This window comes from Phaenicophaeus curvirostris, chromosome 1 (genome assembly GCF_032191515.1).
Source record: "Phaenicophaeus curvirostris isolate KB17595 chromosome 1, BPBGC_Pcur_1.0, whole genome shotgun sequence".
Classification (NCBI taxonomy): Eukaryota; Metazoa; Chordata; class Aves; order Cuculiformes; family Cuculidae; genus Phaenicophaeus; species Phaenicophaeus curvirostris.
Window position 1 is genome coordinate 44889616 of NC_091392.1, and position 19098 is coordinate 44908713.

Consider the following 19098-nt stretch of genomic DNA (forward strand, 5'->3'; position numbering starts at 1 on the left):
GTCACCAAAGTATCTAAACACTGGTTAAGGCAGGGTACCTAAAATCTGCATCTAAAACTTTAAACCATAGCAGTTCTATCTGGATCTGTAGTTAAAACAACAGAGGAGCTTAGGTGATGCTCTCTGCTCCCCCTCCTTGTTTTGTTTTGCCCATTTGATGGTTATTTATAGGTCGTAAGATATCTGTGCTAGGATTTGGAAACATTTTAGTCCCCTGAGGCCTGGTTGGAAATGACAAGAATTGGATTGTGAAATAAATGTAAGGCTTTTAAACTTAGTTAGGGATTTGGTTTTAAAACCTGGGGCCGTAATGCCGAGTAGCAAAACCAAGCTGTGGAAAAAGACCATGAGTTTTTATAAATTAATGCCTTTTCATAAAAAGATGTTATTGGAGATACTAAATTGCCTGAGTGCATAGTAATAAGCTATGCAAAAGAATGAAGGGCAGGCACCAATTAAACGCGTTCTTACAGAAAGGAGAAGGGAAAAAAAAAACAGTGCTGGCTGTTCAGAGGAAACCAGATACCATCTGTGCCCCAGAGCTGGGCTGGCAGGGAGGGTGCTGAGAGGCAGCCAAACAACCCTCTGAAGGTGAGGAGGAGGCATGGTGTGAGCTCCAGAAAGCTGGACTGGGTCTGGGGCGAAATAAACTGGTCAAGGGCAGAAGGAGATGGAAGGTCATTGTGGGAGCCTCATCCTTTTTCCCCTGTGAAGAGATCTAGAAGCATAGCTGCTTTCCTATTTATGGGTAATTAATTTCTCTCTGTCCAAATCTTCACACAGAAACAATGGCTATAGAAAGTTTTAATTTTTTTTAGAAGTAGAAAATGTCATGCTTTATACTCCCCAAATTGGCCATGCTTTTTTTGTAAAGAAGAAGCGGCCTTGTTGCCCTAGGAGAGATGATGAGAGTGGGCGGCAGCTGCCATAACCACTCACCCGGGCTCGTAGCTGTCCTTTTCCAAGGCATCTCAGAAAGCAAGGGCAGTGAGAGCCAAGGACAAGCCAAGAGCTGTTCTGCCAGGTTGGCTGGGTCAGAGGGCTGCCGATTAGGCACACGCTACCTAAATTACAAAGTACCACGCGTGCAAATTGTGCTAGATAATGATCCATGTATTTAATTTCGGGGAAAAAAAATAAATCTGAAGTTTAACTCTTTCTGAGGGGGAGGGAATTATCAGTGACAATGGAAAGGCAGCTACCCCAGAGCTAGTCTGAAGGAGGTGTTTAATGGTGCACAGCAGCACTGCTGAAGAGCTACAAGTTTAGAAATGAAAATGAAGATCCACTGTCTGCATTTAAAATAGAGGTAGGGGTAAGCTTGGATTGTCCTTGTTGGGTTTGATCACTGTAACATCCTCATTTTTAAATCTTCAGAGGGAGCAGAGGGAGCGGTTTTCTCACTGCACTTCTTTGGAGGATGGTGGGAGTTGCATGTGGTTTGGGGCTCTTAACTCTTTGGGAGCCCTGGGGTTTGGACTGGTGTCATCCTAGTGAGGTTTGGCATTCTGATGGGTGAAACTGGTGTCTTTTAAGAATCAGCAGTGGGCTCTTGAGTGTCCCGTAACACGCCCAGTGTTCTGGGCCAGTGGGGTGAGCCTGCCTGCCTCTGTCTGGGCAGCTCCCCAGCTGTCCCTGTCGGTCAGGGAGCAGATTCCTCCTGGGAATGGGGAGGATGGGCTTTCTAAAACGGGCACAACAACTGGCCTTGCCCCCTTCTCCCCACAGCTCGCTCCCCCGTGGCACTGTTAATCCCCCCTCCACCCCCAGTTTGACTGGGACAGCTGAGGGGGGCAACCTGCTGGCCCAGAGCTGGGGTGGTGGGGGCTGTCCTGGGCCCCAGCTCCCCCTGCTAGCCCTGGTTCCGGCAGCTGTCCTTGCGCGCCTCAAGTGTGGAGGGAGAGAGAGGCGTTAAACGATATGGGCACACACTCAGTTGTGAAAGAGATCCCTTCAGTCTGAGATATCAATGTGGCTTCTCCTCTCGATCCCTCCCCGACCCCAAAGGGTTTTACTATGCTAATCCCAGCACCTGTCCCTGCTGAGGACAGCAAGAAGGGTATGGGGGTGGGGAAGTAACGGTCCCATATGTTTTTCCCTGTCCTGGATTGGGAGTGATCCCTCTGACGCACCTAGAGCCCAGCACATATGCTCTTTTCAGATCCTAAATGCTGTTTGCTTCCTCCCATCCCTGGCGGTGGTGACTGTGAAGATCCCGTGTCCCCCTCTTCCTGGCAGTCGCTCTGTTTGCTGCCCGGGAGTCGCAGGACGTTCCTCAGTCAAGGCTTGCAGGGCTGTTTTCAGTAGGGGATTTCTAATTTTAGGAGCCTCTGCCGCCTATGGTTGAGTGCTGCCTTGCTGGATCCCAGAAGAGAGGGGCTGAGCTGAGCCGAGCCAGGCAGCTCCTTTTTATTTTCAGCTGAGCTAGTGTCAACCTGAGTGGCCCCAGAGGCCTGAGCCAAGCACTGCGCAGGGCTGCCAGAGTCCTTCCCACAAGGCTGAAAGACGGAGATTCAGGTTTGAAGCTTCCAGTCCTGTGTCCATTTGGCCTTCAGCTGGAGAATCTTTGGCTATGTATGGTGTGTATTGTATGGATTACCAATACCCAGTCATCCAGGTAAGCAAAAGGACAGTAGACTTTATAGAGTCTTGGTGTTTGCTCTGTATGTTCTTTGGGCAAAAATGGAGCTTATGTGCTGGTTTTGTAGAGGGACACTGCTTCCGTGCTGGGCTTCTTAGCTTGGTTTATCTCAGGCCTTGGCAGCCCGGAGGGTCTGCAGAGGGCTTTGAGGCTCCTGCACACGAGCAGTACCATTTGATACTTTATCTCCAGGACTGTGCTGTTTGAGACTTGTGCGTTTTGGTTTGCCATTTTGGCTTTTTTCCCAATTCTTTTATTTTTTCTTTCCTTTTTTTTTTTTGTAAGGGGCTTGAGCCACCAACAATGCTGTGTACTAGTCTGTTCTTGTGTGCCTTACTGCATTGTCTGGGCGCATGTGACTTTATGTGTGACTGCAGCCTGTCCCGAAGGGATGGCCAGCCACTGGGAGCAGCTTCTCACCTATTTTCCTCCTCCCTCTTCTGAAACCATCCACAAAATCTCGACAATTACTCATTTGTCACCTTTTCACTTTTGGAGGTCCAGCGAGGGTGTGGAGGGCAATAGGAATGAGTGAGTTTGGGAGCAACGCTCTGGGCAGGGCGAAGCCTGTATTGCAGCCTCTGCTGGAGGAGGGGGCTATATTTGGAGCACACGTGAGATTTGCTGGCCCGGTGTCTGGAGTCTTGGAGAAGCGAGAGGCCGTGGGTCAGGCTCAAATACTTTTGGAGCCAAGTGAGAGATGATGTTCTCTGCACAGTCCTTGGCTATTCAGTGTCAGCGTTCCTTGTCCTCACAGGCACCACATTTATCCAGAAAACGTGAAATGTAGACTGGTGGTTCAAGATTATCTATCCTGAGATATGTCAGATAGCCACTAAAGAGTATTTTGTTAGGTTACCTTGTACCACGGGTTTTATTACGCACATGAATAGAATCCACCAGCAGAAGTGTGTCTTTGGGTTGTTAAGATTTGTTCCTGATAAATTGGTTCTTTGCACTTGAAACTTTTTTTCTTCCCTTTGGCCTTGATCCAGCTGGCAGGTTTACTCCATCTAAACTTGAGCCAGCAGAGAAATGCAGGTAGTGTGATGTTAAAATTGAAGGCTGTGCTTTCTTTCTGCCCTAGCAGCAATGGGAAATAATAAGTGTAGCAAAAGAAAAAGGAAGACAAGCCCTGAAAGTTGCTGAAAGCAGAGTACTTGTGGCTTTCTCATCTCTCTCCTTTTTTCCCCAGTTCTGTGTATGCGTAGACCGCTTAGTAAAACTAGGGGTTAGTTCTTCATCTTTGCTCTCACTAGTGTGATTTCTGTGGCCTTGCCCCATCACCTGCTTCTTAAATGTCCTTCTTATTTTCCATTAGGATTTGAATGATAGGAGCTAACCAAAAACCATCATATACATCCAGGTGAACACAGAAGAGAACATAAAGGTGGCACAAGCGTGTGCAGGTGGGAGCAATGAGCTTTGCCTGGCGTGGTGAGGATGATAAGCTGTACCGTGGCACTGCAGAGGCAGACTAGTTAAATTTGCCCGTAGTTATTTCAGAATGCTACTTCTGCAGCACGGTAATGAAGTGTCAACGCATATGTGCCTGTGATGCACAAGAAATCATGAGAACTCGTAAGTACTGGCAACTGGAGCCATTCTGAATATGTTGGTTTTTGAATAAATGCAGTAAGTAGGAAGGGATGATCTCATGGCTCTGAGCTGTGTGTTCTTCAGGCTTCCAGCCCTCAGCTCTACTCGTGCTTCTCTTGTTTTCAGCAGCATGTTCTGCAATTTGAGTCTTTCATTTTCCTCAGCAGAGGGTGGCAAATGGCAGTGGCAAACTGGGCTGTGATTCCATGGTTTGCATGTAGGAGAAGCCAAGTGCTTCACTTGGCAAAAACTTCTGAACCTCCAGCCCTTGGTGAGAAAAGGTGAGTCATACAATTTTATCGATTAATTTTAGCAATCTTGTTCGTTATCAGGTGTTGCTTTATAGGCTCCAGTAGAGCCCAAGACAACAAAGGCCTCAAGTGTTACCAAGTCTGATCATGTTATCCATAGTATTCCTGAAGCTTTTGAAACTCTGTAGCAGATGTCCATTTCAGATGTTTTGGGGGCAATCGGAGCTCCTACAGACTTGCATATCTTGTTGGTCAGGCATATCCATTGGAAACTGGGGCTTTTCTTTCACTAAACAGGAGCAAAGGTGGATATATTCCAAGCATGGGGGAGGAGATGCTTTCTGGCCTACAGTGGAGATGAAAGAGAGAGACCAGCAGAGGACCTTACTGAAGGGAATTCCTACTCCGCTGGCACATGAGCAAAGCAGTTGTACCAATAGGGCGGTGGCAGGCGCTGCAAGTGAGGATTCAGTGCACAGTTGGGCACTTCTTTTTCCTTAGAAGATTCTTTTTGATGGAAAATATTTCTAGAGGTTCCTAAGGTGAAGCCAAAATGGATTAGAAATTATGCTGTCCTGGTGAACAGTGGTGGGATGGCAGTTGCGTGATGTTTCTTTGTCCTGAATGTCTGTGCCCTGGATCTGGGACAAGAAGCCACTGCTCAGTGGCACAGAGGAGACTGGGTGGATGCAATGGTGAAGTGGAGAGAGTAAGGAGATTATCCTGAGTGATTTGCTGAGGTTTGGCGATCGAGGTGCACTTTGCTGAAACCTGGTGCTTTGTCATGACAAAGGTACAAGGCAGTAACTATGTTTTCTGCTGCTTTGAAATAGAATTTACACTTGACCCAAAATCATGCTCCAGGATCTCAGGTTTGTCGTAGGGGAGAAAGGAAAAAATCCAATACTTTCTCTGGTTTCACAATATTGTCTGTAAACTTGTAGTATCATAAGCTAAAAGTTACCAGAGGATGAGATAACTCAGAAAACGCGGGCTCTGACTCAGAGCCCTCCGGCCTGCAGCCATGGAGGCTGGCTCCTTCCCAGCTGACCCCACGCCACGGCTGGCTGGGCACACAGGGTGGCTGGCCCGTGGCTCTCCGCTTCCATGCTCTGGTGGGATATAAGGGCTTGCTGGTGTCCTGGTCTCAGGCCTGTCACGCCTGAGGAGTGAACTGGGTTGGGATGTGTGCTCCCGCTGGCCTGCGTTAGGAGAGAAAACAGGAGGAAGGGAGAGAGGGAAAGAGGGAGCCAGAGGTCAGTTTGGAGTGAGTGGTGAAACTGGGAAGTGGAAGAGCAGCACGGGTCAGCACGGGCTGCGTGGACAGCAGTGCAGTAGCAGAAGCCCATGAAGAAAAAACAGGAGGTTGTTTGGCATTTTCTTTTTTTGAGTGCTATTTGTAACTGGACATATTTCTGCAAAAGGGAACACGCGGGGATGCAAGGTGTTACTGCACCGGAATTTGGCTTTTCTGTCGCAGAAGCCTGGGAATCTCTTGAGTATCAGGTGTCGTGAAGAGAGACATCAGAGAGGCAACTTGCCTGAGCTGGTTTTATTCTCATGTCATGGCTGCTGGAGCCATAGGTATAATCTCCTTGTCTAATTGAGGGATTGTTAGGCCTGTGCTCAGCGTGGTCCTTGGGAGCGATGTTGGGAACAGTCAATCAGAGCCTCTCAGATGCCGTAAGCCAAATCGGGTAGCAGCTCATCGGTGTGTTTTACGGGGTCACTGGGAGAACAAACGCTGCCAACCACGGAGCGCTCAGGTGTTTGGGGCCAGGTGCTTCCTGAAGGTAAATGAGAGATGGGGGGGGAAAGCGAGCTGGGAAGGAGTCCGGCCGTCTCCAGTTTTTTACGATGAGAGAAATGCAGATCCTGGCACGGATAGTGCTTCCGGTTCATCCCCCGCACCCTGCACCCACGCGTTCTGCCCTTTGTGGCAGCGGGGCGAGCCGAGCCAGGCGGCATCCTCCTCCCCGCAGCCTCCGCCGGGGATGCTCCCGCAGCCTCGCCCCGGGAGTCCTGCCGGGGGCAGCGTTCGGAGTGCGGGACCGCAAGCCCCTGGGGTCCCGCGGGGCCGCCTGCGCTTTTCTGTCCAGCTCGGGCCGAACCCGAGCCGTGCGGCTGCCGGGGCGGGGGGGAGCGGCGCGGCCGGGCGGTGCGGGGCGAGGCGGGGGCGGTCCCGGCTCGCATTAATTACCTTCGGCATTCGGGGCGGCGCTTCCCGCAGCCATCTGGCTGCGCCGGGGGGGCGGCGGCCGGGAGGGAGGGAGGGAGGCAGGAACAGGGGAGAAGAAAGGGAGGAAAAAGGGCTCGGGGGGCACCGCGCCGGCGAGGCAGCGCAGCGCAGGCACCCGCCGCCCTCCACGGGGCTGCTATTTTTTTTTTTAAATATTATCTCGGTTTTTAATTTTTTAAAAATTATTTCATTTTTTAAATTCTTCTTTATTTTTTCTTCTTTATTTTTTTTTCTTTCTTTTTTTTTTTTTCCCCCCCTCCTCTCCCCTCCCTGCGGCCGGTCTCCCCCATTTTGGTTTATGGAGAAAAAGAAAATGGTAACTCAGGTAAGGCTGGGGGTGCGGAGGGTCTGCCCGCCCGCCCGGCTTTGTCTGCGCGGAGCGGGGCTGCCCCGGGGAGGGAGGGAGAGAGGGACCCCGGGCAGAGGGGGTGCCCGCGGCTGCCCTGCCCGCAGCAGCCCCGCAGCGCTCCCCGGGGAGAAGAGAAGGAGGGGCGCGGGTGTCCCCGCTCCCGAGCTGAGGCTGAGCCCCCGTGCGCCGCCCGCAGCGCCTGCGGAGCGCCGAGCCCGGAGGTGCCCGTCGTGCCGGGGCTGCCCGGGGCTCCCCGGGGGAAAGCGGCTGCCGCTTCCCGGCGAGCGCCGTTCCCATCGCGGCTCTCTCCGCCTGGCAAGGGGGATCTTGGCCGGGCGGTGCTCGCCTTTTATGGCTGCTGCCATGGGTTTGGGTGTTTAAATGATTTTTCTTCTTTGGCGTGGCATCTGCCGCTGGAGGGGAGGGGGCAGCGGGAGGAGGAGGAGGAGAGCGGCATCGCCGAGCTGGAATCCTTTGGAGTTAGGCATTATATAATGCCCCGCAGTGCCTTGCGGAGCTGGAAGCCTTTGGGGGATATTCCCAAAGGGGGGAGAGGGAAGGACTCTTGGAAGGAACTTTTCTTCAAATCTGGGTTTCATAAGTGCTGGGGTTTTTTTTTTTGTTTTGGGTTTTTTTTGTGTGTGGAGCTTTGCAGTTTTTAGATTAGGTGGATACTGTCTTCTTAGCTTTCCTTAGTCCTGGCTGAATCCCCCAGATCCTGCCTTGTCCCACTGCAAGGGGCAGCGCTTTCGCGGGTGCCCGGCTCAGGATGAATCCGCTGCAAGAAGTGACACCAGCTTTGACCCTTTCTGTCTCTCATCTTGCCTTGATTGTCGGTGGCTGAAAAGTAGGTCTCTGTCCACTCCTAAGGTATTTTCCCTGGCTCCCAAGCCCCACCTTCTGCTTCTGCTATTTAGTCCCTTCCATTACTGACTCCTTTTTATCTGGACCAAGGCTTTCTGTTTTGAGATGGAAGAGCTTGGCAGAAATCTCCTGAGGCTTTCTGTACCTATATTTAGTTCAGTGAATACTGCTGAAAAGCTGTGTCTCTGCAGTCAGGATCCATTTGTGTATTGCTGTGTGCTCAGAGCGTGTTTGGTTAGCTGGAGGTGAATGCCTCTGAGCTACAGACTGGCCTGTGCACGTTTTGGAGAGTTGTTCTGCACAGCCTTGTATTGCAATGTGCTCTCGGCCACAACTGTTACGTGCGGAGCCTGTGTCAGCACGGTGCGGAAAGGTGCCAGGGTCACCAGTACAGAAGCGTGTGTAGTTTGTGCGTGCCGAGGACCAAGCACCCCGAAGCACAAGCTGGTTGATTTGGAGAAACGCAGAGCTGGAAAGGATGGGATTCTGCTGGAGCATGGGTTGAAAAAGGGGCAGGTATAAACTTGTTTAAAGGTTTGGGATATCCTAATAGACTTCAGGGAAATCTGTCTTCAGCAGGAATTGTTAATTTTCAGACGTGGGAAAGAAGGCATCAAGACCATGCGTTATTAGTACTGGCTGACCTTGAATTATGACTCTTAAGAGTATGTGCTATCTAGGATAGGTTTTCAGGATTTGTGCTGCATATTTGCATGCTAATGCTGAAGAAGATTCACATTAAAATAACCAGTAGGGGAGGAGAGCTTGGACTGTCTCAGTTGGAGTCTCCCAGTGAATGACTGATAACCCCTTTATGCAGAGTTAAGGAAGACAGTGAAGGTGAGTTCAGCTGTAACATAGTGTTGCTTTTTGCAGGGGGAGCTTCTGGCTCACTGGGCTGCTCCTTAGCTGTACTGCAGGTTTGGCTAAGTGTGAGGCTGAAGGAGTGTGGCACGTGCAGGACGATATCCCCAGCTGTGGTGCTTTTTGAAGCAGTAGAGTGGCCTTAATCATGACCTGTGAATGTATTTCACTGGAGCTCTGTCTCATTTTTGAAGTCAATATTGTTGGGATTTTAAGCTGTCAGTTGCCACTGAATGAAATCAGCATTGCTACACTCTCTTGTTCAGTTTGGTTCAGTCTCCAGACAATATTGTCTGCCTGGTCTGTGTTCTGTTGTGTTTTAGGGAGCAGGCTTACCCATCTTTCCTGGAAATCTGGAAGATGAACTTCTATTTAGGGACGAGGGCTGGAAAAACAAAATAACATAAGTATGTGGGGTGGGAAGAAATAGGAGATGCTGGAAGATAGAAACGTGCTTGAAAGGGAGAGCAAACCAAAATTGCTAATAAGAGTGAAGCTCAGATTCATTAACAGAAAGTATCTTGGTCTTATCCCCCTTAATCCTAAATCAGTGAAAATGAGTGTTAAACGAGGCCCAGTACATCATGTGCTAATTGCAGATAAAAGAGAGAATCTTGGGTGGATGGGAATTATATGCTAAAAGGCTTTTTCTCTGTGCCGTGCACGGTGAGATTGCTGGCTTGTGTGGAGCACAAAGCCCTCCCTTTCTTGGACAGCCCAGTGCCTTGCTGGCGTTTTCCTCCGAATCTGTTTCCCATCAGGGCTGGGAGAGGGGGAAGGTGTCGAGCATCTCGGAGAGTGGGAAGGGAGCTGCTGCCTCCTTAAGGAGTCCCACCAGCCCATGTGGCAGCCGGCAGCGCCCGAGCGAGCATGTGTGTGTGCATGTACGTATGTACGCCTGCTTTTGTAATGAATCACCCCGCCATTGTCTGCTCCCCTCCCTGCTGCCAGCAATGGAGCCTTTCACCTGGGTTACTGCCTGCCAGTGGGCCTTCTTCCAAGACGGGAAGAGGAGGAGGAAGGGTTGCTCGCAGTAATTAAAGCCAGACTGGGGAGAGCTGCTATCTTCTGACTGCAGGACCCGATTTTCCCTCTTTCTGCCTTGAGTTCCCATCTTTTGATGTGGGTGTAGGCAGGAACATCTGAAGGGTCCCTTTTTGTGCAGCTGTAGGATCACTAGTCTCCATTTTGTGGCACTATTTGAAGCGTCTTTGCTGCCCTGGCTGCCAGCATGCCCCCTGTTGTCCCCCCAGCACCCCTCAGAGGCTCCAGCAAGCACCGTTTATCTTGGCACGTGTTTGACTTGCTACACTCTGCCCAGGGCTCGGGAAGGTGATGGCGTTTGTGGCTTTGAGACTAATTTATGTCCTTGTTAAAATGAACCAGCAAGCAGCCTCATTTTTTCCAGAGGTTTTCTTCCCTTTCCCTTCCCCCTTCCATAACCCTTTCTCTCCCAGACCTCCTGTGTAGCTGTGAGACAACCTTGTGCAGCCAAAAGTTGCTCAGTCAGTCAGTGATTTTTTTTCTTTTTAATTAAAAAAAAACCCAAAAACAAATGCAGAGCTCCTTAAATGGACATCTTATTTAAATCAGAGCAGCGACTGACTCATTAAAGGCTTCTCTGTCTCCTTTTCGTTCCTCTGCTTCATTCCCTTTCCCTATCTTTCTCTACCTCCTATTACAGTAATGGTGTGATAAAATGGATCTTTGTTTGTGGTCCATGTTGGGATCATGCAGGGGGTGCGTATTCAGGAGGGGGAAGACAGGAGATGGGGAGCCCCATTGCGACAGCCACCTTGTTCTAGCAAAAAATGTACAATGCATCCCATTATAGGAGATCGTCCTCCTTTGTTTGAACTGTCTGCAAGGGAGACTGAGTCCCGAAACAGCCTTCCTCCTGCAGTCCTGTTAAGTCCCTTTTAGGATCTGTTTCCCTTCAGGCAAGCTGGATGCTCAGGAGATCCCTTATCTCCTTAAAAGAAATAATTAAAAAAAAAATAAAATCTTTTTCTATGCCTAGTGGAAGGCTCCCCCCCACCCCCCTTTTTTCCTCCCTCTCTGACTTCTTTTAGCAGCTACCACTATTTCCCTGTCCTCTTTCTTTGCTTTGAGGATTGCATCTCTCCCTCCTTTTGGGCCGAGAGTCCCTGCTTTTTGCTCCTCAGTTTGGTGTTACTCTTGTGAACTCGTGTGAGTTATCTGAAGGGGATCGCTGTCTTTGTCCATAGCCTTGTGCTTGTTCCCTATCTCTGCCATTCAAAAAGCAGTGCTTGTTTATGTGGTACCTGACTCTGTGCCTACGCCAATCCCCTAGTTTTTGCTTCCCTTTTACTGTTTGTCGCAGGACTCCGGTTTAGTGCTGCCAGATATTGAGTCAGCAGCAGAGGTTTGTGGGAGAGGAATCCTGGCCAGTCACTTTTCCAGGAGAATCTCCCCATGGAATTGAAAGATGGATCTGCAGCTCACTTTCCCTGGTGTAAGGACATGGTTGTTTGAGGTGGGCCTACGGGCTGTGTGTGTAACTCTTGTGATACTTAGAGATTTAACTACTGGTTGAGAAGGGCTTATTCTTAAGGGGTTTTAGAAGTCCTCTGTTTCTTCTTATCACCTTTCCTGAAAATTTTCGGCTGTGTTGATGTAGAAGCAAACGGCTGTGGGCACTTGCAGAGTAGCCTTGGGATGGCAGAAGCTGCGTTCGATGTTGCCTAGGCAGGATGGCAATGTAAAAGGGAACTTGATACAGCAATGCCATTTCCGTAGTTCCCTGTCCTAGAAATAACCTCGCTGCTCCCTAATGCGTTTCTTCTGCAGGTGACTAGGTAGCTAATCCCTGAGCACCTGGGAATTGAGAAATGAGGATGCCTAAGTTTGCCATAGTATGTGCTGTGATACTCAGATGGCAAGGCTGTGTAAATTTAATATCCTGTTTTATTGTTATTTTAAGAGCTATTAATTTGTGAAGTATCTGAATTAGTGAAAAGGTTGTAGTGAGCTACCAAGGAATACTAAAAGTTGAAGGCTGAGGAGGAGGGAAGCCTTTAATACCAGCAGCGTCTTTCCCTGCAGGTTATTAATTCATGATGGCTCCATTGCACTTAATTAGTATTGACCAGCCTTCTACTATAAAATTCTAACACCAGTGGGAAAGGGGGCTGTGGGATGAGCGGAAGGGCTGATGTTTTTTTCACTTGGATTCTGGTCTAATTAACTGCTTCAGGTAAAATGCTTGATGTTCCTGTTTTAGGTATCTTTTCAGCAGATGATACGTGCACTTAGTTGCCCCTTTGTAATGAGTTCCTAAACCTGTGTCTCCCAGCTGCAGAAGTCCTAGAATTCACTAAGGGGCATCCCTTGGAGGACTGAGTACCAGAGAGGAGGTGGATAATTTGCCTCTGTCTGCTCTCAAGTATTATTTACAAGGATGTAGTCAGGTATTTGTTCCTATTTGACGGGTTCCCTGGAATCAGAGTACAGAAATGTTAACTTTCCTACCAGAAGTATTTTTGTTTGCTCCTGTAGAGTTATTTACGGTCCTGTGCTGTGCAGGATTTTTTTTTGCTAGGCTGCTGGAGGTTGTGCTGTGACCACTGAGCCTGAAGATGTATAGGCTGGTTTTGTAGGGTTTGCAGAAGCTACAGCAATTAATGCTCAACTGAAAGCTTTTTGGAAAAAAAAAAATATGAGCATGCTTTGCCTATATAAAAGAAAACAGGACAAATGCTGGGGCTGTTCAACAGTGTGCTTTGTTTAAAATCTCTCTCTTTTTTTTTTTTGAGCAATTGAGCAATATTATTCACAAGCTGAATTGAGAGTTATCAAGATGGTAATGGGAAGGCACTTCAATTCCGGGGCATTTCCATATTTTAAGCTGGGAAAGAAACCTTCATTTGTTCTCTTTATTTCTGTGTCTATTTATGATAGTCTTTAATCAGATGATTGCATGCTATTTTTTTCCACAAGAAAGGAAAGAAAACCAGACAACCCTCCACCCGTCCCCGTCGGCTCCAGTATATGTGGCACCACTATGACCTCTGCAAGTATCAGCAGCAGGGTTGGCCATCGCAGATGCATCCCACAGACCTCTGCCGCTTTACACTGAGTGTGTAATTAGCTGTCATTTCTCTGCCGACCAGCTTGATCTGTGTTGCCCGGTTGGTTTTGTGTATTTGCTGACAGCAGAGAAATGGTGACTTTTCGCAATATTAGGCTCTGATTTAGGCTTTGGGAGTGTACACTAGTAGGCATAGTTTCCCTTCACTACCATTTGTGCATGAGCTCTCCTGTCTGACCTCTACCATCCATCGTGGATGGATCTTCTTCCTCTGTCTCTCTCCTCATGATCCATGGTCAGCAGCTTGTCCCATGCAGGTACATGTCCATGCTGTCCCTGTCTCCATTCCTCTCCAGTTATGTGTCATCCTATCATGGCACACTACTTTACCTTGATCGTTTCAGTTCTTTTGCAGCTGATTAAGGCCTGCTTTTTCTTTCTCTGCTTCTCCTCCGTGTCCTCACTATGGTCTCCTTGTTATATGCTGTTTTAACATCTTCAGCTGCTCTTGCACTCCTCATTTAGTTCATCTGTTCAGCTCCTATCACTATCAAACTTTCCTGACCTATCTCATTTCCCCATATCACTAGTCCTGTCCTGTTGGTGCTCAGGCTTCTTGCCCCTGTTTATTTTTCCTTCTGCTATGCTTCTATATCTGTTTCTTGGGATTTTTTTTTGGATTTGAGGTGGCTAACTGCTACTCCATGTTACTTGATCCCTACAAAAGGGATGGTGCAAAGGATGGGAGATGGGTCATCTCCCTGCTGTTGCTGATCTCCAAGAGCTGGATCTGACGTGGCCAGTATCTCCTGTGAAGGTGTGAGTGAGCTCAGAACAGCATGAAATCATATAAGATGGGGTACAAATGTCACTGCCAACTGTCCTAAAGAGCATTTCTTATTTCCTGTTAGAATAAACTATATTTAAACCATTCCTGTCGGGGAGTAACCTGACTTAAAAACCTGACTATTGCCAGCCATGACAATCAAAGTCCTTTTGTTTATTAGCTGAGTCTCTCCTAATATTTAATGTGGAGCTTGTTGTCACCATTTGTTCTTTCCATGATAAGTATGAAGGATGGATTGGTTCTTCCCTTTTTGGCAGATTTTGCATACTGGATTTTTTTCTTTGTTTTTAGCCTTTTTGAACAATCATTTATGGCTTTAGTAGCAGATCTCGTTGATAAAATGCCAGACAAGGACTGTAGTTTTTCCATAGTTTTGTTAAATGTTGGTCAGATTTTGGTGCCTTTTTAGTGTGGTTGCTAAATGTAGATCCCTGAAATACAAATTCTCTGTTAAATACAAAGTCCTTGTAGGCTTTTCAAAGTACGTGTGTGGTGTTTTTCCCCCTCCCAGTCATAAACAAGACAAAATATTCCCCCCACTTCTTTCTCAGATTGAATCAATATGGTTACAATAACAAAAAAAAATTACCAGCCCTGATATCAAATGCAGGTATCATGAAAAAAAATCAATTTTGAATGGTTTCTCAGGATTATAATCAACTCAAAACAGGATCTTCCAATGCAAAGTATCAGCCAGCCTGGCTCTACCCTCCCTGCCTGTAATGGAGACTGTCACACTGAGTAGTCTCTAAATACCTAACTGGAATTGGACTCCAAGTAGCCCGTAATCTTAGGGTGCATGGAGACACCAAAAATGTCCAAGTAATTGCAAGGGTAATCTTCTGTCTGCTGCTGAAGATTGCCCTCAGGCTGGGAGTCTTGAGTCCAGTTAAAACCCTCTGAACTGTCCTCCTGGTTATCCTGCTTAAAATTCAGAGTCTCTGCAGTTGTGATCCTGTGGAGTTTAGGATTTCTGTGTGCTTTATAAGTAGTGGTCTCACAGAGCTATCTGACTTGGAGGGCATATTTGACTTTCAGATAATTGCTTTTGATTAACCAAGATTTAGATAATCAGAGTTTGACCTATGCAGTGCATAGACCGTCATTCACCTATTGGGTCTCACTGAGGTTCTTTATCTGACGCCTATGCTCTCCCACCAGTCCTAATAGCAAAACCTGCTTCAAATTGCTTTAAAAGACTGATTTAAAAATGCCTTGGAGAGGAGTTCGGATTTCTTGAATAGTACTAGTCCACCTTTGTCTCCTTTGTACCCTCCATTAAGAGTAAAACCCTTAATTTGATTTGTTGTTCTTTGTAGCTTTTCTTATTCTTGCTATTGCAGCATATGAAAGGAGGTTATCAAAACTGAACAATTATGCAAAGTGCTTAGGAAATTAGGGAGCAGGACTAAGAAAGGCTTTTGTTTTCCAGCCTGTGTCCTTTCCTGCTTTGTAAAAGTGGTTAAGATAAACAAGGCAGTAGAGGAAAGGATTTCAGAGTTTCCACAGGCGGAGTTTTAGGTCCATGTTATCCTACAAAGGATCCTTCTAGCGTGAATCAGGAGGTGGAAGAGGAAGAGTGTGGTAGTTTGGTGAAATTAGTGAATTAGTCAGTTTGACAGGTGGTTGAACTGTAAGGTATTGTAGTATGTTAGCTTTGCTTAGTGTTTAAATATTTAAGGCACGTTAGTTTGCTTTAACTTTTCCCCTTGCTTTTCTTTGTGCGTGTGTATTTAATGTTGTTAAATTTGCTTTGCAGAACCATTCTCTGATCTGCCTCCACCCTGTTCCAAGTTCAAGCTGCCTTCTGTGTCAAAGCAGTGGGAAGAGGTTGGGAAAGTACTTCTAGGAGTCCCTCTTACATAAGTTTGGTTTGGTTTGGGGTGGGAGGAGGAGCACTGTTGGTTTTTTGGGGTCACTTTAGACTGTATGATGGAGCTGATCTCTGTGATCTGTGGTAAAGTGTGTAGTGCGGTGAGAAACAGGAATGAGGAAGGTGGTGACTGGAGGCTGTGGTGTGAACTTAGGACAGTTCCCTACTCCAGATGTCCTTCACAGGGACACGAATGACAGATTGTGAAACAGCGTACGTTAAGTGTGACTGTTGAAGAGGTGTAGTCAAGGAGGGACTGACCCTTGTGGTGGCAGAAAGAATTTAGGTCATCCAAACCTTCATCCTATGAGAAATTTTCCAAGGGGCTTTAGATCTTCAAAGCTTCTTTTTGTCAAAATGCTGCAAGGGGTGCGAGAATGAATTTATCAGGTAACATGGACTTCAGAAAGGTGGAAAAAGTACTGTGGAGGTCTTGATGCGTGGCTGTAGAATGAAGGTCCTCGTGAAACAAGCCCTGCTGTGAGGAGGTAAGGAAGGCGATGACGTTATTGACCCTTTAGCTGAAATGTGATTTCTCAGAACTTTTGCTGTTGTTACTAGAAATACTCTTAATTGGTTTTGACAGTGAACTGCAGGAGTTGCTGCAAGTGTGGCACGGAAGTCAGGAGAAAGCTGCGCCACAGACTGCAGACTTGAGCTTCTCTGTTCAGATCCATGCCTGTCCTGCCTGCCAGCTCCAGGCCTTCCTGCCTGATGGGTGGCTGAGGTCCTGCCTGGCAGCTCAGCCACGTGGCCAAGAATGTCTCCCAGCCAAACCTCTGCTTAAAGCAGAAGTATCCAGAAAGCCAAAGTGGCTTTTTTTAGTGGGTGGGTAGGAAACTCTGAGCTGTGGTTTTTGTAACACAGAGAAGAAGATTAGCTAGACATGAGTAATAAGAATTCCTTGATGTTTTGGAGGAGCGTAAAGGAAGATAAGCTTCATTCTTCTAGGGGGGTTATAGAGGACAGTTGTAGTTTTCAAAAGTGTAGTAGGCCTCTATGTGAGCTGTGAGGCTCTGTGTGTCACCATACCATTATTCTGAGATACTTTCTGGCCTAAATGTGGGAGAAAAGAAGCTGGTGGCAGGAAAGAACCACGTTTGATTGATGTGATTTAAATGCAGAGCAGTGATGAGCCTCCTGGCCATTATTCTGGCAATCCTAGCAGAAGAGCCCTAGCATGGGGCCAGGCCTCCTGCAGCCAGTCCAGCTGTGAAGTGGCTTGGGAATTGCCCTCAGCTGTTTCTGTCCCAGCTTTTCTTCCGGGGAGGGGTGGGGGCTATTGTGCCTCTGTGAGGTCGGGTGCGTTAGTCCTGCTCTTGCAGAGATGCATGGAGATGACCCCGTTAATTAGATGTGAGTTGGTAGTGCCCAGCGGAAACAGAGCACAAAGCTGGAGGCAGTCGCTCAAATCATCCCCTCTGTGACCAACAAAATCGACCACAGCTACGTAATGCAGGTAGTCCCTGCATTGGTGCCGCATTCTGGGATTCTGGAAGGGCTTTATGTCCTGGATGTGTGAGGGGAAGCTATGAGAGTAATTTTTATTTTAAATGCTTTGAAGGAAGTTTTCCACATGTTTCAGTCTTCCTGTGAATCTTCCAGTGCATTTTGAAGGCCTAACAAACCAAAGGGTCATCAGATGACGATAAATACGTTGGCTGCTATGGGCTACTACTCATGTTGTCACTGGCTCCTTTTGAATGTTGAACTCTTCCTGAAAATTTAACAGGACACAAACAATGCTTAATTTGTAATGAGCTTTACCAACCCCAGTAGCTTGAATCGGAAAGAGTCATACACAACAGACAAACATGTTGCAGAGCACTGATTTGTTGGCACCTGGCTAGAACCCTGTAAGTTCTCAATGTTGCCCACTCTTTGCTTCCAGTGGAGTGGGGCAGTTCAGACAGTGCCGAGATCCTGTGCTGAAGGATATTTCTCAGGTTTAACAGTAACAAAGTATATCTGTGGGCAGTGCTGGCCCATCTGGGGGACGATTGTGTGGAGCCCATCTAGCAAGCTGGGCCTCCTGCTTCCCAGGCTGAGAGTTTGTCAGGTTGCAGATGGATATCTATTTTGAAGGAGCATGTTTGTCTGTCTGTCTGTTCCATGCAGCAGCTTCAGACTGATGAGAAACAATTCCGGTTCCTTGTGTCCTCATTGCTGGGATCAAAACTTTTACATCTACAAAGGAACAATTCACTTCTGCTATCTTCTTGTTTTCAGTTAATTGTGCTCATTCTATGGCAGCGAGGATTATAATCTTGACTGCTTATATACTCATGCAGCAGGATCTTCTTCCTCCCTGACCTCAGTTAGCATTTCACACATCTCATCTCTTAAAGGAGGCAGTTGCACCTTTGAAAACTAGAAGAAGTGGCAGAGTGTGCTGAAATCTTGTGGTGTTTTAGGTCAGCTGTCAGTGATAGTAACCTGATCTATGGTAAATCCTTCCCTCCCTCTCCCCAGGGTGCATGCTCTGGCCTTTGCCTGCCAGTGAAGCTGATATGATCCAAATTAACTTTTTCATCTCTTTGCATACATTTTCTGAGTCATGAAAGGTCCTCAGGAGCCACAAGATTAAATGTCATTTTCCTTCATAACACTTCTTGTATTGTAGCAAACATTATCTTTTGATTCTTGAGTGGGATCAGATGCCTTTTTTCCCCCCATGTTAGTGTGTTGCTGGGTGTGCAGCCCATCATGGGAATAACGTGGAGCTGCGTGGTCAGCAGAGAAGCACTCATGTTGCAAAATGGTGGCTCCTGCTCTAAATTATTTGGTAAGATAATTGCTCATCTTCCAGAATATTTTGCTTCCTCTGTGTATGAGGCCTTTTAATAGGACAGGAAAGTACAAAGTGTTTTTTGGGCCAAATTGGGTTAGATTTTGGACTGGATCCTTTAGTTTTAGTGATACGCAAAGGGCAGTTGGGTTAGTGGTGAGGAGCAGAGATGTAAAATCCCAAGACTCACTGCTGGCAAAGCAGTTGGATGGTTGTCAGTCTCTGAACTACACTGCTGTGATTACCATTTTGTATTTTTAATAGCATCTTTTTGGTGGTGTGGCTGATGGCTAGTCTTGAAGAAAAAAAGTTGTTGCTTTTCCAGGAGGCTTAGGTCAGAAGGGACAGGTGATTGATCCACCTGTTCACTAGGCAGCGGCTCTTCCTTGAAATACTGTGGAGAGAGATTTTGCTGCTTGACAGTTCAGTACTTCACTTCGGAGCCAATTTGTGCATATATAAAGCAGGGGAATGTGAGAGAATTTCACTAGCAGGAAACTGGCCATCCTGAGCAGGCTGTGCAGCACTTGCATGCTGCCTTGGTCCCTTCCCTTGACCAAGAGGACTGTGGATGAAGTCTCAGGAGCTCTGGCTTGCGGTGGGAAAATCACTCTTGCTGTACTGCAGGGCATAGCAAAGACCCAGCTGTTAATTTTCAAAGGTCTAAAAAGCAGAAGTCTAAAAGCAGGTGAAGTGAGACTGCAGGGAAATTTAGCAGTTTAATCCAAGATG

At 47.4% G+C, this 19098-nt stretch overlaps 1 protein-coding gene across 28 annotated transcripts in view; it reads left to right on the forward strand.

The window, feature by feature from the left end:
* The window catches only part of RBFOX2 (RNA binding fox-1 homolog 2), a 176946-nt gene that overhangs the window by 82072 nt on the left and 75776 nt on the right, over positions 1–19098 (forward strand). The window contains exon 1 of one of the 28 annotated variants that reach the window (XM_069856757.1): positions 2175–2617. The exons of 26 other annotated variants lie outside the window; for them this stretch is intronic. In XM_069856757.1, the coding sequence (XP_069712858.1) occupies positions 2573–2617 (45 nt within the window). In that variant the 5' untranslated portion in view covers positions 2175–2572. Of the gene's footprint in view, positions 1–2174; positions 2618–6866; positions 7056–19098 lie in introns of those variants that run through there. One more of the 28 variants, XM_069856768.1, reaches the window with a different exon arrangement.